The sequence below is a fragment of the Triticum dicoccoides genome, chromosome 2B (assembly GCF_002162155.2).
Source record: "Triticum dicoccoides isolate Atlit2015 ecotype Zavitan chromosome 2B, WEW_v2.0, whole genome shotgun sequence".
In the NCBI taxonomy this organism is placed as follows: Eukaryota; Viridiplantae; Streptophyta; class Magnoliopsida; order Poales; family Poaceae; genus Triticum; species Triticum dicoccoides.
In genome coordinates, this window is record NC_041383.1 from 218,752,082 (window position 1) to 218,772,401 (window position 20,320).

Genomic DNA, 20,320 nt, shown 5'->3' on the forward strand with positions numbered 1-20,320 from the left:
TTTGATGTGCCCCAAAAGTTCAAAATGATGAGTCTTATTGTTGAGACAATCAAGAGAACAGTTGTAGATCAGAAAAGGTCATGTGGGTATGCTCCACACATTCAAATGCTCATCAAATCCAAGATGGGCACAGGCACATATCTATTGGACAAGGAACATCTTCCCTGCAGGCCTAAATTTGAGGACAACACAGTTGTCATGAATGAAGAAGACCCCACATTTTTAGAGGCTCAAGAGAAGAGAGAGAATGCTAAGGCTGAGAAAGCTGCAAAGATGCCAAGTGCTGAAGAAGCATCTCAAGTGTTTCTCAAATCTAAGCAAGATCAACTTGGATATATGATTCAAGCTACCTTGAGGATTGAGAAGGGCTTGGCCACCCTGACTCAGAACCAAGAGAGCCTGGAAAGGATCATTGAGACTAAATTTTATGATCTTGATCTGAAGGTGACAGAGATGCAGACAACAGTTGAGCAGATCCAGGAAGAAGCTGAGGAGAGGAAAGGGCAGGCTACCACAGATGCCTTTCAAAGAGTGCCAAGAGGGCAGAGATCTGCTGCAGTGCCAATGGCTGACACAAGAGCAACTACATCAGCACCTGCAGCCACAGCATCAGTGCCACCTCCAGTTGCCACTCCACCAGCTCCAACAACTTCAACAGATGCATTCATCCTTGGAGTCCTCTCAACCTCCTCCCGAAGATCAAGCCTAGAGAGACGCATAGCACTATGCATTTTCAAGATTTTTGGTAACTTGTTGCCAAAGGGGGAGAAAGTGTATAGATCATAGGATTCGAGAGAGAGCGCTTTGCTTTTTTTGTCTTCTTTGCTATTTGGTTGATACTTATTTGTGTGCTTGCTTGATACTCTATGTTTATGTGTGTGAGATACTTGTATGATCATGTGTTTGATCATATCCTGCATTAATGCTTGTGCTTGAATGATGCTATTACTTATCTCTCATGTATGATCATTCACTATGCCTTGGGGATGAGTGCATATTTTACTTTCTATCTTTTTGAACGCTCCACCAAGATGTATGTGACATGGAAGAGTAACCCATGATCCGAATAGATTGTGCATTTGCATTCAAAAGAAAATTTTAAATAATGCACAAATTTAGGGAGAGCTCTTGCTTATCACATACTTCTCAAAGCAATGATGTATTTCAATCTTATTATCATTTGTCGAAGCTTTGATCTATATGTTGTCATCAATTACCAAAAAAAGGGGAGATTGAAAGTGCAACCATCCCTGGGTGGTTTTGGTAATTCCTAACAACATATAGCTCATTGAACTAATGCTCTTTCAAGATGATCATTTTAGAAAGTTCAATGATTGGCATGGCATGGACTAGGAATGTGGACCCCTCAAAATGCTAAGGACACATATTGGCTCAAGCTCAAGACTCTACATTTTCATTTCAGTGATCCAAGATCACATTGAGTCCGTAGGACAAGCCAACACTATTAAAAGGGGATGAGGTGTTGCTTAATGACTTGCTTGCTCAAAATGCTTAGTGATATGCTCCAAGAACCCTCAACCACTTTCTCATATCCACATATGTCCCAAACCAAAAGTCAAACTCGGCCCCACCGATTTGATCTATCCGGCGCCACCAAGTTCATTTGACATAGCCATAGCCAGAAACCCTAAACAGTTTGGTCTCACCTATAGGGATCTCGGTCTCACCAAGATAGTATTGCAAACTCTCTGTTTCCCTTCGTAACGTTTCGGTCTTACCGAGATGAGCGATCGGTCCAACCGAGTTTGCAATGCAAACTCTCTGTTTCCTTTTCGTAACGTTTTGGTCTAACCGAAATGAGCGATCGGTCCCACCGAGTTTGCCTGACCAAGTCTCTGTGTGCCTATTACAGAACATCAATCTTACTGAGTTTATGTGATCAGTCTCGCCGAGATTACGTTATGCCCTAACCCTAATGAAATCGGTCCCACCGAGTTGACATGTCGGTCCCACCGAAAATCCTAACGTTCACATTTTGAACTAAATCGGTCTGATCGAGTTTCATGATTCGGTCCCACTGAGTTTGGTGAATTGTGTGAAATGGTTAGATGTTTTGTCATGTCTATATATACCCCTCCACCCACTCTTCATTCATGGAGAGAGCCATCAGAACGTGCCTACACTTCCAGCATACATTTTCTGAGAGAGAACCACCTACTCATGTGTTGAGACCAAGATATTCCAATCCAACCACAAGAATCTTGATCTCTAGCCTTTCCAAGTTGCTTTCCACTCAAATCATCTTTCCACCAAATCCAAATCTGTGAGAGAGAGTTGAGTGTTGGGGAGACTATCATTTGAAGCACAAGAGCAAGGAGTTCATCATCAACACACCATCTATTACCTTTTGGAGAGTGGTGTCTCCTAGATTGGTTAGGTGTCACTTGGGAGCCTCCGACAAGATTGTGGAGTTGAACCAAGGAGTTTGTACGGGCAAGGAGATCACCTACTTCGTGAAGATCTACCCTAGTGAGGCAAGTCCTTCGTGGGCGATGGCCATGGTGGGATAGACAAGGTTGCTTCTTCATGGACCCTTCGTGGGAGGATCCCTCCATGGACTCGCGCAACCGTTACCCTTTGTGGGTTGAAGTCTCTATCAATGTGTATGTACGATAGCACCACCTATCGGAACCACGCCAAAAACCTCTGTGTCTACATTCGTTTGCTCCCTCCAAACTCCTCCCCTTTACCTTCATATGCAATGTTTTACATTCCGCTGCTATACTCTTAGACTTGCATGTGTAATTTGATTGCTTGACTTGTGCTATGTTGCTAAAATCTGCCAAGACTTAAAATTGGGAAAAGGATACATTTTTATTTGGTCAAGTAGTCTAATCACCATCCCTCTAGACATACTTTCGATCCTACACCAGACTATATCCAAAGTCCAACGCCAGACTGTATCCGAGGTGTCATAGATCACCTTGTCCCAAAAAAGTAAAAGGAGTTTAGCCGAGGTTTAATGTCGGAAATGCACTCTATAGAGCCAGCCACTTGCATCCGAGATTTATGCCGGACTGCTTCCGAGGTGATGCACCACCTCGGGCTTGGGCTGATTGTTTGCGGATTTTATTTCCGATTGATGCAATTTATTTACTGACAAGATATATAGCTAGTATCCCTCAAGGTGTGTGTGTCGGCCTAAAATCTGAGATGCACATTAGAGGAGATAGTGATTGGCGGACGGGCCCTTGAGAGAGGGTCTCGAGAAGTCACCGTAATATATTAGCTTGACGCCCGATAGGTCCTAGATAGTTCCTATTGTTATCCGAAGATGCGTTTGCCCATAGCTCGGTCAAACCGGAAACTAAGCATTTTGAAATTTCTGCATTTGAATAGGCGATGCAGTAGCCCCCGAGCCACTGGTTGGGTGGCAACACCAGATCAGGGGATCGATGTGCCCCTTTAATATTTGTAAATGATAAGCGCGAAGCCCAGTAGCCCCCGAGCCTTAATGTGGGCATGGGTGGCCGAATTAAGGATCGATATCCAGAGTAAACTCACAATTTATGCATAATGATTCTATGTATCCAAGTACTCTACATCATTAATGCTTGGATCTGCACTGTACAAAACTTTGTTGACCGGCCATCAGCTCCAACCTCCTCGGCTAGTAGCCGGGGAGTGTTTGTCCCACTTTATAAACCCTTTATGAGGGCAAAGATTTATGACAAACAAGGCAATCTATCCATACGGTTTTATAAACAAAGGTATGCGGAGAGAATGTTATATTTACTATTTAATGTAAGAAACATCTTCCAAAGAAAATAGTCCTGCTATCGGTTCCTTTCTTTGGGTTATCATACCGACCATGATCATGAAACCTCACCTCCGATCAATGCGGGAGAAAAATATTGAGGATTTAGTTTGGGGAAAGTTCTCGAACTATGTGGTCTTTAGTGAACCTAAATTCTCACTTCTGTCGTTGCCGACCAATTATATTCTTAAGATATCTAGCTTTCGGATTCACCCCGTCTGAGGTACTAATCCGGATGACCCAGTAGTAACAATCACAGAGGTGCTCCCTTTACCCCCTAGCCGAACAATCAGGAACGTAGGGTTAAACACAAGAGCAAGGCAATCCAGCTTGGCCAAAATCTTAAGTCAAATATGATGCATATATATGGCTTTATAATGATGATTACGGAAGGTGGCGCTTGTATACTGAAAGCAAATGCTGATGATATGTTTATTTTGACTCCATTGCGATCGTTTATTAGTTAAAAGTGGCCCATCGTCGGCTTCCACCCCTTTGTAGATGCTATGCAGGGTGTTTCCGCAATAACAAAACAACCCTTAGCCGACGTCTCAGTGCTCGAAAACGGTTGTGTTAGTGGAAACGAGGCAATAAGATATGCGGGCTTTATAACTTTCACTTAGTCATAGGAGCTTTAAACTAGGGAGGCCGAACAAAGCGGAACGTAGGAGGCAAGCACAGGAGCCGGGCAACCCAATATTGACCGAAGACACAATTCAAAACCGATGCATATAAAGAAGTATCCAAGAAAGTTTTGCCGAGGAATCCATGGAATACCTTGGCTTTTGGTGGGTTCAGCTCTAGCTGCAGCCCCTCTTTGATATTGCCAAAGCTTTAAAGGTGTCCGGTGTTGTACTGCGAGACTTATGCTGGAAACACACAAGTAGGTTAAAAATGCCATAAGCTCGAAAAGCCAAAAAACTTATGTATAAGCTTGACATCCGAACTAAATCAAGTCATTTGGTGTTGATCCGAAAATTGGTCTTAAAATTTTTTGTGCTTCTATCGTGCATTAATATGACACATCCGATCTCAAGACTTCAAGCGGGTCAGCCTACGGCTGCAACCTCCTATCCCAAAGGCGGAGTACCGCTCATTAGGCCAGTTTAGCAAACTAAACTCGAGCGGCTTTGAGAGAGAAATTAGGCTCCCCAGCTATTGACCACACACTCGCGTTGAAAAAGGAGTGATATAAAAAGACTTTGCAACGACTAGGAAGAAAACAATTATTATAGAACGGCTCGTACAAATTTAAGAGCCCCCAAGTAACTTGAGTAAAAGAAGTGTTTTTAACAAACAACATTTGTTGACAAACTAAGTTTTTAACACAAATATAATGTTTGGTCGAACCGAACAAGAGTTAAAAAAACAGAGCATGGAAGCGACTTAGCTGGTTAATGTGCTCGGTGTCGATGCGCGGCCCGAGCTTACAGTGGGATGAGGTCCAGGCCCCCAAGCCTGTCCCGAGGTGGCAGAGCGAAGAGCTCGGCATTCCGAAGTGGCGACAGCACGGCCAATGTGGCGAGGTAGAACCTCCAGTCCATCCGAGGCGACGGAGCAGGCCGGCAGTATGACGCCGAAGTTCTCGGCATGGGTTAATGAAGTGATGGCGAAGCCCCCGGTCCAGCCAAGGTGACAGCGCTGCCCAACCCGGATCATTTACTTGTGCACAGAAAATAGTGCAAGCCGGAGATAATAGTAATAATTATAAATTAAAAAAATTGTAGCATAATTAATAATTTATGCAAAGTGAGCAATAAAAGAAATATGGCCCGTGTGTTGAACACTCGATGAGGTAGAGCTCTCTCAGCTATGTCGAAGTCCCCGAGGCAACAGAACATGTCGGTATGGCAATTCGACCAACAAGGTGATCACGCGAGCCAATTTACAGCTATTGGGACAACGGCGTTGGCTTGCCGAAGTGACCGCGTGACGCAGTCGAAGTCGACTACCTACAAATGTAAAATAGTGTAGTCCAAATAATAATAATATGAATATAGAAGAAAAACCTCGCATAATTAATTTACGCAAAATAAAAAAATAAAGAGATGTGGCCTGGTGTCGAACCCAACGTCGGTGCAGGGCACTGGCGTGACAAAGCCTGTATTCATAGGACGGTCCGAGTCCCCGATGAGGCGTTCGCCAAACTACGGACGAGAAACTGACTGAACCATCACGCAACCATCATTAATGCGGCCATCACTTGACATACCTGTGTACAGATGATGGAACAAACCAGAGTAATAATTCCTCGGAAGAAGAAATCCAAGTAAGAAAAATTACTAGGATTAATAGCACATAGTTTATCTGTTGTAGCAATCTGAAGAAAGGTTACTCCCAAAATTGGGACTCGATCCGCACACCCATTGCTTGATGGGCGATGAAGCGACGGCATGGCGATTCTGGTAAAGGTTGGCTCGCCGAGACAAAGCCCCCGGTCCAGCTAACGTGACAAAGCTGGTCGGCTGGTGACGTCGAAGTCTTTGGAGTAGGTTGATGAAGAGATGGCAAAGCCCCCGGTCTAGCCGAGGTGACGGAGCGGGTCGGTAAGGAGATGTTGCAGCTGCTATGTCAGCCGAGGTGTTGAAGCAGTTCAGCATGATGGACATCGGCTTGAAGAAGCAACAGTGCGGCCATGCCGGCGCTGGTCATAACTTGTGACGCGGTCAATGCCGGATTGATGAAGTGATCGAGCGGCGATGTCGGTGCTCCTGACCCATGCAATCCATGGGGCGATGGTGTTGTTGATGATTTAGCTTTCGTGATGTCGAACTCTTGTTCGGCTTGCCGAGCTAATGATCTGATAGGGTTAGGCTCGGCTCGATGAAGCGACGATATGTCTAGCACAGGTCGGCAGACATGGAGCAAGGGTTGGTTTGACACTGGCGCAACGGTGAAGATTACCTCTGAAAAGGAGAAAAATTTGTGAGCATGTGTTCGGAAACAAAACACAGTACCCTAGAAAGAGATTCTTCCAAAAGGTTGTCCAATATTCCGTTCATGAAGAAAGATGAACTCAGGTAGGATTCGTATTCGCGCAGAAAATAGATACGAAAAGTGATGCACTAATCGGAAGGTTCCCGGAGTTGGAACGGTCCGATCGAGCTGAAATTTTGAGAGGTGATAAATATGGAAATTCCGTAGAAGTTGAACTGTTGGATCTTCCAAATAACCTCAGAGCTAGGCTTTGGAGACCACGCTCTAAACCCGTCCAGATTCCCGTCCAGACTCGACAGGCCTCTGGTATATCATAGATCGCTGGAGAATCCTCCATCGGAAGGCGACGGAATTTTACAGGGTTGTTGTATACTCAATGCCACACAATTCCACCAAAGGGTTCGTCGAATCAACTTTCGTGGAGATGGTGGCAGCGAAAACGAGTCTGTTGTACAGAAAAAACTATGTGATCGCACGAGGGCAATGTTGACGATGAGCCCCAGGCTCCATGGATGACTTCTCCATGGTCTCGCTTGAGATTTGAGCTGATGATGATGAAAGCATTCGTCTTATCTTGATGATCTGACGTGGAGCGCGGTCCTCGATCTAGCCGAGGTGACCAGTCGAGACGGCGACAAAGATGCCAACATGGACCATAAAGCTCGGCTCTGATGCGTAGATCGCGCCAGAGACGATCCGAATTCCCAGTGCACCGTGGCGACTGCCAGCAGGCTCTCAATGAAAGCACCAATGTTAGTTATATATCCGGCGTATCTCATAGTAGGGATCCTACGCTAGGCGTCATGGAGCCGTGGTAACATGGACACAGGGTTTTACCCAGGTTCGGGCTCTCTCGAAGAGATAATACCCTACATCCTGCTTTTGATTGTAATGATATGGTTGTAGTACAAAGTACATGTATCTACCACGAGATTGTTCTAATGAATCTGAGATCGTCTATTGACTAGCCTGGCCTCGGTTTATATAACACACCAGAGGCCTAGGGTTGAGGAGAGTCCTCGTCTTGGGCGCCAAGTCTTGTGGGATCTCCCTTGTATGCGGCATGGGCTGCCCGAAGTGGCCTGTCAGTGAACCGCCATGGGGGTCCTCGGCCCGATCCAGCTGGTCAGGAGACGACGTGGTGAGTACCCCCTAGTCCAGGACACCGTCACATGGCATGACAACAGGCAAAGCTAGGGGTGTTCTAACGCGATACTAGGTGCGAAGGGGGGAAACATCCGGGAATGTTTTCCCAAAGTTTGGCATTTTCGAAGAGATGAAACGGAGGGGTACGGTTCCATGTTCCCGATGCTAGGGATGTGTGGCAGACGAACGGAGTGCGTATTTGTATTCGTCATGTTTTTCTGAGCAACTTCATTATAAAACTTTTTCATCCGAGTTACGGATTATTTTATATAAACTTTCAAAGTTTTATTCATTTTTTGAAATTATTTTAATTCAAAAATAAATAGTAAATTTCTATGGGTACCCAGCTCTGAGGATGACAGGTGGGCCAAAGGGACCCAATTGACCAGTAAAGGGGTGGGGCCCCTCTGTCATACACTACTATCTATCTAACCTAGTTTATCTAGTCTAATTATGTTATTAGGCTAATTAAGTTTAATTAGTTTAATTAAACCAACTTAATTAAGTTAATTAATTAATTAATTATATTTTTATTTCTTTTTTGTATCAGGGGGCTGGGGCCCCCGTGTCTGTGGCCCAGAGGCGAACGGTGCTAACGGGCGCGTGGGCGCCCGACGGGCGTGCGGGGCGTAACCCGCTCGGGCGTAGAGCAAGCCCGCCGGGCGACGGGGGAGCCCACCGGGTGCCTCGGGCGAGCAGTGGGGGGCAGTGACGGTGGCAGTGGAGCTAGCGAGCTCGGGCGAGGGCGGTTGCCGGCGGGGCGCAGGGTGGCGGCGAGCGCGGCAATGGCGGCCAGGGGACGCGTGGAACAGGTGCGAGCGTGGGGACGGCAATGGCACAACAGGGAGAGGGTGGCCAACGCAGGCGTGTTTGGGAGTGGGTGCGGACGGCCATGGCCACGCGGGAGTAACGGCCAGGCGGAGCCGGGGCGGCCAGGCGCGGCCATGTCGCGGCCATAGCCCGGCCAGGCGCGTCCAGAGACAGGCGAGGGGAGCTGCATCGCGGGGCAGCAGGGGCGAGCGAGGGGGCGGTGACGCAGCTAGGCGCGCGGGCGTGACCACGCGAGCCGGGGGCATGCGAGCATGCGCGGGATGAGCAGAGGGCGAGGCCAGGGCTCGCGGGCGCGAATAGAGGGCATGGCGAGCGGAGCTAAGCCTCGGCAATGGCGGCGCCGACACGAACAGCTATATGGACACAGGATCGAGCTGCGAGCATAGGGGCAGCGTCGAGGAGCTCACCGCGGAGCACAAGATGGCTCGATGAGCGGCTTAGGAGCAGCAGAGGCAGTGGATTCGGTGAGGAACTCCGGTGACCGAAGCGGAAAGAAGCGATAGATCCCAAAGCTTGACATCGCCCCGGCTCGATCTGGTGGCTGTAGTCAAAGTAGACGAGGCCGACGCGTCTCCTGGCGAAGTTTCATCTGGCAGGGATAATAGTGGCCATGGCGATGATGGTGATGCAGTGACAGCTACGTTCGGCTGCGAGTTATAGATCGAACGAGGAAAGGGGAGATAGAATTAGGAGCTAGGGTTTTGGTTGAGGGGTGCGGCGGTGTTTTGTAGGGCATCGGGGTGTGTTGGATGACTACCACGCAGGGCTGGGGCGGCCATGGCCGGGGGGGATGAGTGGCACGATCCCCCCTGCCTCCCTATAGCAGAGGAAGGGGACGAGGGGGCGGGCTGGGCCCCTTTTGCCTAGATGGGCCAAGGTGAGGGGGAAAGGCTTTTCTCCTTTTCTTTTCTTTTTGTTTTGCTTTTCTTTTATTGATCTCTGTTTATTCGTTTTACCATTATATTTACTAGTTATTTTAGTTTTAGAAAATATCTAAACAGCACCCAAATTAGTGTTACTAAATAAGCTACTGCCATAAAAAGGTTTGGCAGTAAACAAATTAGTTTGCAATTTTATAATTTATAAAAGCCATCTAATTAATTATTTCAGACGATGTTTTATTTACTCTAGGGTATTTAGTCACTTCCTAAACATGTTGGTTCACCAGCATAATTACTTATGAATAATTTGCCACATTTTGAACATATTAGTTTTGGCATTTTGAAAACTTTAAATTTCGACTTTATTCTAAATTTGAATTTGAACCTGTTTGAATCAAACTGATTTCTAGCAACAGTAAAAGCGATGACATGGCATCATTAATAGGGGATTACTGTAGCTTAATTATTCGGGCATTACAGAGAGTTTGTGCATAAAATCTAGGCTGCCCACTATCCTGGAGATACCATGGAACAGTGGCACGAGAGAATGAGAATTCCAAGACAAAAAACAGAGGATGGATTTTAAATTTAGATGCTTGGTATAGAAAGTTAAAAAAAAAGAAATTCTCATGAAATTAGATGCTATTGATAAAAACGCAGAAATATTCGAGCTATCAGCTATTGACAGGAAAGAACAAAAGAACTGAGAGCCCAATTACAGAGACTTATTAAGGAGGAAAAAATGGCTTCAGAGATATGAAGACAAAGAGATTAAAGATGGGGATTGTAATACTAAGTATTATCATGCAAAAGTGAATGGGAGAAGAAGGAAAAATAGAATTTTATCTTTACACCAGGAAGAGGGCATTGTGGAAGGAGAGGAAAACTTAATTCAATATATTACAAAATTCTATAAAGACCTTTTTGGACAAGCTGATACATCTACAATTGGCCTAAGCATTCAGGATGCCCCTGGGATTACCAAGGAGCAGGCCTCCCTGCTTGTTAAGCCTTTTTCAATGGAAGAAATACATTGTAGTGTTTTTTATGGAGAAGAACAAAAGGCCAGGTCCTGATGGGTTCCCAGCAGACTTTTACCAGCATTTTTGGGATTTGGTGAAGGGAGATTTGATGAATATGCTAAATGATTTTCATAAAGGGAAGTTAGGTATCGCTAGACTCGATTATGGAATAATTAATTTAATCCCAAAAATAGATGATGCTAAGGAAATTCAGAAATTTAGACCAATATGCTTGTTAAATGTGAGCTTTAAAATCTTCACAAAAGTCCTGATGAATAGGTTGAGTAAAGTTATCAAACCTATCATCTCCCCTACACAAACTTCCTTTATTAAAGGCAGATAGATCATGGAGGGGTGGTGGTGCTACATGAGGTCTTGAACACAATTCATCATGAGAAACAAAGTGCCATTTTATTCAAGGTTGACTTTGGAAAAAGCCTATAATAAAATAAAATGGCCCTTTGTTTATAAAATACTGAAATTGAAACAATTTCTTGACAAATGGTTTGATATGGTTATGCATACCATGATTGGGGGAAGATTGGGGATTAAAGTAAATGACACAATTGGGCCTTATTTTAAAACTCATAAAGGGCTGAGATAGGGGGATGCTATGTCTCCTTTCATGTTTGATCTCGCTGCTAATGCTTTAGCTATAATCCTAGACAAAGCTAAACAACATGGATTCTAAAAGGGGTAGTGCCTGAATTTGGAAATAATGGGGTTAACATGCTACAATATGATGATGACACCATTTTTCTGATGAAAGATGATGAAGATAGTGCTAGAAACCTCAAATTCATTCTTAGTGCTTTTGAACAAATGTCAGGACTGACTATTAACTTTCACAAAAGTGAATTATCTCTGTTTGTTGATGCCAAAGACAATGTTGATATATACCAGGAAATCTTAACTTGCAAACTAGGACATGTACCTTTTAAATACCTAGGTTTACCTGTTTCTGATGTGAGATTAGGAAACAAATTTTGGAAGGTTGTTACTGGAAAAATTGAGAAAAGGTGTTCTTGTTGGCAAGGAAGACTTTTGAATATGGCAGGGAGAGTTACCTTAGTACAATATTGTTTGTCTAATATTCCTATTTTTATGATGTCCTTTTATCCTCTTCCTGTGGGATTAGGAAAAAAGCTAACTTCTTTATAGCCAGATTGGTTTGGCAGGAAAATGAAGACAAAAAGAAATATCATCTTGTCAATTGGAAAACCTGATGTCCACCAAAAAGTTTAGGGGGGCTTAGGGATCTTAAATCTAGATCTAATGAACAAAGCTTTACTGGCTGAATAGTTCTGGAAGTTGGAAACTGCGGAAGGAATTTGGACTGAAATATTACTGAATAAATGTTTCCAAGGAAAATGTATTTCTGGGATAAAAAACAAAGATTCCTAATTTTGGGGGAGTCTCTTAGAGATCAAAATTTATATTTTCGTCATGTTAAAAAACAATTGGGTGATGGAAAAAACACCAGGTTTTGGGAAGACTGGTGGATTGGTTCTAGACCTTTAAAAGAAGCCTACCCAAGTCTTTGTAATATTAGCTTCGGCCACGACATTTCTGTGGCAGAGGCAATTGAGATGGGCTGGAATAATTTTACTTTTAGAAGATCCCTGATTGGAGATAAAAATATTTGTGGACTAGTATTAAAGGCATATGTGAAGAGGTTAGGATGTATGGGGGGAGATACAGACCACAGTGGATGCTCATCTTTGATAGAAAATTTTCTGTCAAATCTTTATATCTCTTTCTTGTCAAAAATGACATGGGCTTCCTTCAAAAAAATTTGTGGAAAACTAAAATACCAGCTAAGATTAAAATCTTTTTCTGGTTAATTGTGAGGAGGAGCATATTAACTAAATATAATCTTCTCAAAAGAGGATGGAAAGGGAAACAGGGATGTGTGTCTGTGGACAAGATGAAACTATAAATCATCTGTTCTTTGATTGCTCGGCAACCAGACTTTTATGGAGCTTGGTGAAATGTTCTTTTGATTTAAGATCAATGCCTGGAAGTTTGGATGATTGTTTAAATGTCTGGCTCAAAACATTTCAGGAACCAGAAGAAAAAAACTAACCTAGTTGGGTTATGTGCCTTGTTTTAGGCCATTTGGAAATGCAGAAATGATGTTATTTTAGAGCAAATTTTTTAATGATCATATGATTCTGGTGAGGCTGATGGCCACCTGGATTGTTGATTGGTCTATTTTGCGGACAAAAAACCCAGATCAAGACCTTTCTGAGCTTGGGAGCAAAACTAATCGAGCAGGTGGCAAGTGAAGTGTATCTACCTTCGCAAGGCTAGAGACCGGGCATGCTCAGGTTGGGTGACTGAAGCTGCAACTTCGGCGAATCGGGCTAGGGTCGCTAGATTCCTTACTTTCTTGCTGTAATGCGCTCTTCTCATACTTAGCGGATAGTAGGTTCCTTCTGGGGCTGCGTCTCCCTTCTTGCCGCTTGTGGCATCTGCTGCAGTGCTGCTGATGACGTGAACTGGACTCGGGCTGTCTAGACAGCGTATGATGATGTAGGCTACTGGATCTTTTGGTTTCGTTAATGAAATCGCGGGAAACTCCCTCTTTTAATAAAAAAATATTTTGAAGGTTCTTAAGGAGTTTAGTTTTGTACTGATCATCAAAGAAATGAACGTCACTATATAAGGCGTAGGCAAATATGCATAACAATCATTTTGGAATGCTGCAGACTCCAGCTATGTGGCAACAAAAACACATTTGCTGAACTTGGTTATCTACATGAACAGAAGAATTGCCAATTCAAGTGATCCCTTTAGAAAGATCAAAATAAAAGCATCAGATGAACACTATTTTATTAAATATTTCCATGAAGAAATTAGCTATAGATAAGATAAAAATACTTATACTGAACCATGGGATTTCCTTCTACGCAATGATAAATCAAGGGGAGGATTGTAAAATCACGAGGGGGGTGATGCTGAAATCTAGGGATGGAGTTAGTGCGTAGGTCCAGACTTAGAATTGACATTTTTATGGGGGATTCACCAGCTTGTTCTCCGCAAATTCCAGGCGGATGGCGACGGGCGGAGAGGAGTGGGGGTGGCATCAATATTGTAGTCAAAAACGGGCTATATGGAGTTGTCATGTCACATTTAGTCAACATGTATAGATGGATCATGCATAAAAAAAGTAGTACTTTTTTTATCCGCAAAAAAATAGTTCTACTTTATTAATGCATGGCCATCATTCACTCCCACAATATTTTTTGGAGTCCGTGTTGCAGCCCACTGTTAATATATAGCTCGCTTCACTTCTCTCTCATCTTCTCTCTCATTCAACTCAGCACAAATATAATAATATAATTCTTATAGTCTGACTGTAGTATTATACTTGCTCTCAGGCAGGCCCGATCATGAGATTTCGGGGGCTTGGAGCGAAACTCGAACATGGACCCTTTAACATGAGCATCAAAATAATCAATATATGTTTACATAAAATGTTATCAATAAACATTTAAATACATCCAAAAACAATATTCATAACAAATAAGTTATAGGTATTATCTGAAAAATATCAAACATTCTTAGATGTTGTTACGAAAGAGAAGAGACATATTTTATCTGAGATCTTACAGATACGTGCTAAAGAAAAAGAGGCACGAGGTCCAAGACCGGCTTTTCTACCATGCATGGGAGGTACCGTGCATGGCTGAGCAGTTAATGCTTTGTGTGGGATCCATGCCAATTTATTCACTAAGATGTTTGCTATTATTTCTTAATATCTATACTCTCATATTCACTGAGTGTTGTGTCAGAAATGCTACAGATATTTCGCAAAAAAATGTTACATATATGTGTGTCATCATCACACTTGTACGGTGCATTATTCATCTACTGTCTCCTTCCATAAACACATGCATTACAATATAAATGTACCAAAAAATCCAAATATTTTACTATTATGTTTCAAAGGGAAAAACACTCATACTATTTCACTGTGGTTCATCTGTTCGAGGTCGTATCACAATGTTTCATTCAGTGTCAATACACTTAAAACTTATTAGGTCTTATTAGGTTTTTCGTGTTCTAGATTGCATCATTATGTTTTATAGAGTTTCATCATGTTTTGAAATACAAACTTTAAAACATCTCAAAATATATTCAAAAGTGGTCTTGTTTCAAAGTCCTAATCGCAAGGAACCCAAATATGTAAACGGGTCATAAATTGGGATTGTGATTCAAAAAATAAAATAGATTGAAGCTTTGAAATTATATGAAAAAGTATGGATGGGTGAAGTACTAATGTATGTCAGGGATATAGAAGAGAGGTTGCTGGTGGTGAAAGTATGGCATAATTTATGAATGATTGATGTGACACATTGCTGAAACATGAAACTATACAATAGAATGGCTTGGGTGGGGGCCAACATGGGTGCATCCTAATCTTTAAGACCTTCTCCAATGCAAAGGTGCTTAGATGAGGTGCTAAGTATATTAAATGTCTTAGCAACTCAAATTCCCATTGCAAAGGTGTTAAGTTTTTGGATGCTAAGCTTCATGCATTTAATTAGTTGTAGACTCGAAATTATGCTTCCACCTAGGTACACGTGCTTAGCACCGTTTCTTTCTAGGGTCACCATACTAGTACTCTCTCTTCTTAACTAGCATGCCACATCAGATTTTTTGCTTAGTTGGCAACTTTAGCACATGTACAAGATGGAGCATTGGGAGGGGCCTAAGAGAATGCACAGCTGAGCCATGCACGGGATCTCCCATGCATGGTAGAATCTCTTTTCTCCCCGAGGTACGTCTAGTAAGAGCATCTCCAACGGACGCGCAACACGCGACGCGTTAAAAATGAGAATACCGCGCCGCGTGAGCCAGGTTTTGCACGCGGCGCTACGCTGGCTCCAACGGCCGCCGCAAAATAAAGCGCGCCCGAGCCGCTCCAGCAGGCGCGCTATATTTCTTTTTTTTCTTCAGACGATTGCATACATAGCATACAAATATGAAGATAGTTCGGCACATAGCTTGCTTCTACGATACAAAATACGTACATCTAGGCTTCTCCAACGATGTATAGTTCTATTACGTCCACATAGCCTGCTTCTACGATACAAAATAAAACTAACTACTACTACTCGTTCTTCGACTCGGACTCTGCCTCGGTGATGTCCTCCTCCGACATCTGAGCATAGGCCTCAAGGAACCACTCATCGCGGGAGTCACAGGACGACGCATCTCCTAGCGCCATGTTGTATTTAGCGACCACCTTCCGCGTTCGCTTGTCCTCGCGATAGGCGGCTCGCTCCTTCCTTCTCTCCTCCCTCTCCGCCCTCCTCTCGGCGAAGAATTGTTCCTCGTTGATGATGTCTTGCGGGAAGCGTTGCCTCCACAACGTCATGGCTTCCTCGTCCATCTCGGCCAGGCTAAGACAGCGCTCCCGCCTCCGGTGTTTGCGACGATCCTCGTTAGTGTTAAGCCGCAGGAAAGGCGCCAACTCCTGTGTCCGCTCCCGCGTCGCCACGTCGGTGAAGTTCATGTCCCAACGGGACCGCCGGAGGCGCCACGCCGCAGCGGCGTACGCGCGGGCGCCATCCTGGGCGGTGTCGAAGGTTCCGAGGCCGAGGCTCACGCCGCCGCCCGACTGAATCGAGGCGGAATAGGTGCCGGACGGACGCACACGGACGCCGTGGTAGCCCGAACCTCTCCGGCGGCGAGGCGGCATGGTGGCGCGGTGGTGGCGTGTCGGCGGCGAGGAGAGAAAGCAGTGGAGAGAGCGAGAGAGAGAGCGGCAAAGGGCGCTGCAATTTTATAGGCGCGCGCGAAGCGGCGCCCCAAATCTAGCGCGCGAGCTGCAGCCCCCGCGTGCGCAATCGTTTCCCGCGCGTGCTAGTTTGCCGCCACCGCTGGAGCGCGCCGCACGCGCTAAAAGGTCAATTTACCGCGCGCGCGCCTTTTGGCGCGCCTGTTGGAGATGCTCTAAGCAAAAAACGTTTCGGCCTTCATGGAGACACGAACGAGCTTCCAGGCTTCAATGGCGCCTCCAGCAGGTTGTGGTAGAGGTGCTCTCAAGGTAGTAGAAACTGAGAGTTGCCGCGTGCAGCTTCCCTAGGCCGGAGCAGCGTGGCGTCGGGGCAGCGCATTGGGCGGAGAACGGGACGTCGGAGAAAATCACGGGGAGTCACGGTGCGATTAGGGATCCTCCCGACTCAACCGCCGCCGCACCGCTCCGACTCGCAACCAGCCGCCACTATGCCGAGCAGCCAGCCGCGCCCAGCGGCTATACAGGCGGATGTCGCTGCCACCCACCGTCGGGAGGGCGGGCCGCCGCGTCTCGGATCCAGCAGCCGTTTGCTGCCGACGCAACGCCTGCAGCCCCCGCTGGGCCATGCGATGCCGCCGACATCTCGCGCCTTGGCGCCCACGTCGTGCCCTGCCGCCTTGACCTGAGGAGTCGAGTCGTTGCGGAGTGGCCACGACAAGGTCTTGCCGCGCACCGTGGCTCCCGCAAGGGCGAGGCGAATGCGCACCGCGACGATGCCTACGTTGTTCTCCGAGCACGGTGCCACCGTCTAAACATTTGCAAATGTCGGGAGACGCTGCCTCCATTGCAGTATTGGTTCGCCGGAGTGACGCAGTTGCTTGACTCACCATGTGCTGCCCGAGCACTTTTCGCCGACGGTGATTTCCTCGCCTTTTTCCTGTGTTGATGTTCTCCCCGCCGGCCGCCGTGGAAATCGCCGTCACGCCGTCGTTCTCTCTCTCAACCGATTGCAAAGTGCGGATGAACGTGCGATAAAATGAAGGCAAAAGAACAGTGCGAAATAAACAGTGGTTATCTCTCTATTTCTTATTCAACGATATCGGCTGTGTTACAAGATAAGTGTGTGGCCACACGTCTGCGAACAGGGCTGCCAACTAGTACAACAATGACCGGTGTGGTGCCCAGTGACCGGTGGAGTATGTAGCACAAGGGGAAAAAAGAAAAGAAAAAGGGATAGCATGTAGGAGTAGTAGCAGCTGCCGCCCGGAGCACCCCGCGCCTTACAGAATCGGCGGGACAGGGTTAACTGCAAACACATGACAGTTCATCTCGTAAGTTCATACAGTTAATAAAAATAAAACAAAATCCGTTTCGAAAAAAATAAAAATAAAACAAAGCAACGATTCAGACTTGCCGAGGCACATCAGAAGAAGGTCCGGCGGTATGAACGTGGTGCACGTTAGAGGCAGCACGAGCATGCGTAGCTGGTCTATCGTCCCGCCTGCAAATATACCCAGGTCGCCCATGATGGCGTGGCACAGGCAAATCCTGTCGCCGCCGCCGACGAGCGACCTGAGGCCGTCGCAGCACGCTCTGGGCGGCGCCCGCACGCTGGAGTTCGTCAGGTAGCTGGCGCACGGTTCCACCAGTATCAGCGGCTCCATGCATGTTCTGGCCGGGTGCAGCGAAGGCGACGTAGACGGCTGCGCGCCTGCCATGCCCGGGAAGCCGGGCGACGGCGGGAACGCGGGCGAGCCTGGTAGAGGCGGCGAGCCCGGGAGGGAGGGCTGTGGCGGGTCACCGGCGGTGAACGGTGAAGAAGGCGAGGAGGTAGCCGCCTGTACTCTCGTTTCCGATGCTTGCAGCACCGCCGCCACGAGTACGGCGTACGCCACGAGCAAAACTAGTGATCTGAGTGGCGCCATCACAGTGTGTGTGTGGTCAACTTGAGTCAAAGTCACGTACGTGTCGTTGCGTTGGCTCCTTGCTCCTGCTGTCAATTAATAGCGGCTTCGGGAGTCAATTCATGCTTTTTGTCACTCCTTATTCGCCGACTCACGTTCTTTCTACTCGTTTCTTTGCAGGTTCCCCTCGTACGGAGTTGGTAAGGGCAACTCCAAAGTTGTGCAACACACGAAATTTCTATGGATATGTCCAAACATGCTCGTGGACAACGGTTAAGGAGGCGGCCATTCAACGCAGCGCATCAAGTGTCCGTTTCTTTTTTTTTCATCTTTGTTTTTTTAATATCCAAAGCACTATTTTTATAAATAAAAAAGTCCTTCAGCTATAATCATGTCATGCAAATATTCCAATGCAACAATAATTCAAATGCTACCTCCTTTCCGGTTTACAGGTCTTGTATCAAAATTTTCGTTTTCTCATTATATAAGTCTCATTTTTATTGCTCTTCATCACACGCTCAGATATCAAGGTGCATTAAATCACCTCATGCGAAGATCAACAGAAAACTCAACAATGCATATACAAGTTCCTGGTTATTTTTTAGTCAAGCATGCATGCAATGCAATTAATGCATTGGTAAACATATTTTTTGAGAAAAACGAGCACCTTAATTGAGTACTTTTGCAAATCATAAAATATTCCATCACTCACCACCTATCTTGGTTGGTGAGATTTTTGAATTAAGCCCTATAAAGCTGAAAGATGGGAGTATAAAATACTATGATTCAAACACGAAGTTTAATAGATAAATAGTTTAAATTTGAATTCAACTTATTCGAACTTTTTTTTGGTTCTCCACTCGAAGCCCCCATAAATGCTCAACCAGATCATTTCGAAACTACTCATTAGTTGCTCGCACACTTGGATAAAATCCTCAAAAGTAGCTGGATTCTGCTTTAGAAATTGGATATGATCACCCATGTGCTCAAATTCCAGACCGTGGCAAACTCCGTCACCTTCGTGCTTCGTATAATCATGTTGTGCATGATCACACAAGCTTTCACCATCTCCCACAATGTCTCTGCATCCCATAGTCTTGCAGGTCCTCGAACAATCGCAAAACGGGCTTGGAACACTCCAAATGACCGCTCGACATTCTTTCTAGCTCCTTGTCTTTGGGCAAAGTGAGATCTTTTCTCCCCCTTGGATCAGGGATGGTCTTGATGAAGGTCCCTCGTGAAGGATATATACTATCACAAAGATAATAGCACATGTCTTAGTGATGACCATTGATGTTATAGTGTCACGAGGGACGGAGGGAGATTCTCCCGCACACACTCTTGCAAACAGTGGAGACCCTTGCAGCATGTTAATGTCATTGTGTGTAACGCCCCGGATTCGATGCGCCAGGTGTCTTCCAGTTATTCGCCGTCGTTGCCATGTCATGTGCTTGCGTGTTGCACTTTGCCATGTCATCATCTGCATTTCATATCATGTCATCATGTGCATTTCATTTTGCATACGTGTTCGTCTCATGCATCCGAGCATTTTCCCCGTTGTCCGTTTTGCAATCCGGCACTCCTATGTCATCCGGCGTTCCCCTTTGGTCTTTCGTTGTGAGCGGGTGTTAAACTTTCTCGGAATGGCCCGAGGTTTGCCAAGCGGCCTTGTTATAGCACCGGTAGACCGCTTGTCAAGTTTCGTGCCATTTGGAGGTCGTTTGATACTCCAACGGTTAACCGGGTAACCGTAAAGCCTCTTTTGTCTTGCAGCCCAACACCCCTTCCAAAGTGGCCCAAAACCCAGCAAACTCCCCTCCATGCTCTCGGTCGTTCGATCACGATCGCGTGGCTGAAAACCGCACCTCATTTGGACTCTCCTAGCTCCCCCTACTTATAAATCTAGACCTCCCCCGAAATTTTCGGGTCATTCCACCCCTAACACTAGCAAATCTCCCTCGCCGCCTCCGGACATGTCCGGCGCCCGCCGGACATCCCGCGCCGCAGCCCGCAGCCACTCCCGGGCTGCCACGTGTCACCTCCGCCGTCTCCACCGCGCCTCCATCGCGCGG

The 20,320-nt window shown here is 45.9% G+C and overlaps 1 protein-coding gene across 2 annotated transcripts; it reads right to left on the bottom strand.

Annotated features, from left to right (window-relative positions):
* Positions 1 to 17,420: 17,420 nt before the first annotated feature.
* LOC119367586 (non-specific lipid-transfer protein-like protein At2g13820) lies at positions 17,421 to 18,038 on the bottom strand. 2 transcript variants are annotated; one of them, XM_037633065.1, is made up of 2 exons: positions 17,759 to 18,038; positions 17,421 to 17,650 (listed from the first exon to the last, which is right to left on the bottom strand). In XM_037633065.1, exons 1-2 carry the CDS (start codon positions 18,006 to 18,008, stop codon positions 17,625 to 17,627), a joined length of 276 nt encoding a protein of 91 aa, XP_037488962.1. In that variant the 5' UTR covers positions 18,009 to 18,038; the 3' UTR covers positions 17,421 to 17,624. The 2 variants fall into 2 exon arrangements, with proteins under 2 accessions (XP_037488962.1, XP_037488963.1); XM_037633066.1 differs by having other exon boundaries at positions 17,755 to 18,038.
* Positions 18,039 to 20,320: the final 2,282 nt, after the last annotated feature.

Bases quoted from the DNA above. Each gene is read 5' to 3' on its own strand.
- LOC119367586 (XM_037633065.1), bottom strand. From the start codon at position 18,008: ATGGAGCCGCTGATACTGGTGGAACCGTGCGCCAGCTACCTGACGAAC. The intron at 17,651-17,758 runs GCAAGTCTGAAT...ATGTGTTTGCAG, and splicing joins CCTTCTTCTGATGTGCCTCG to TTAACCCTGTCCCGCCGATT.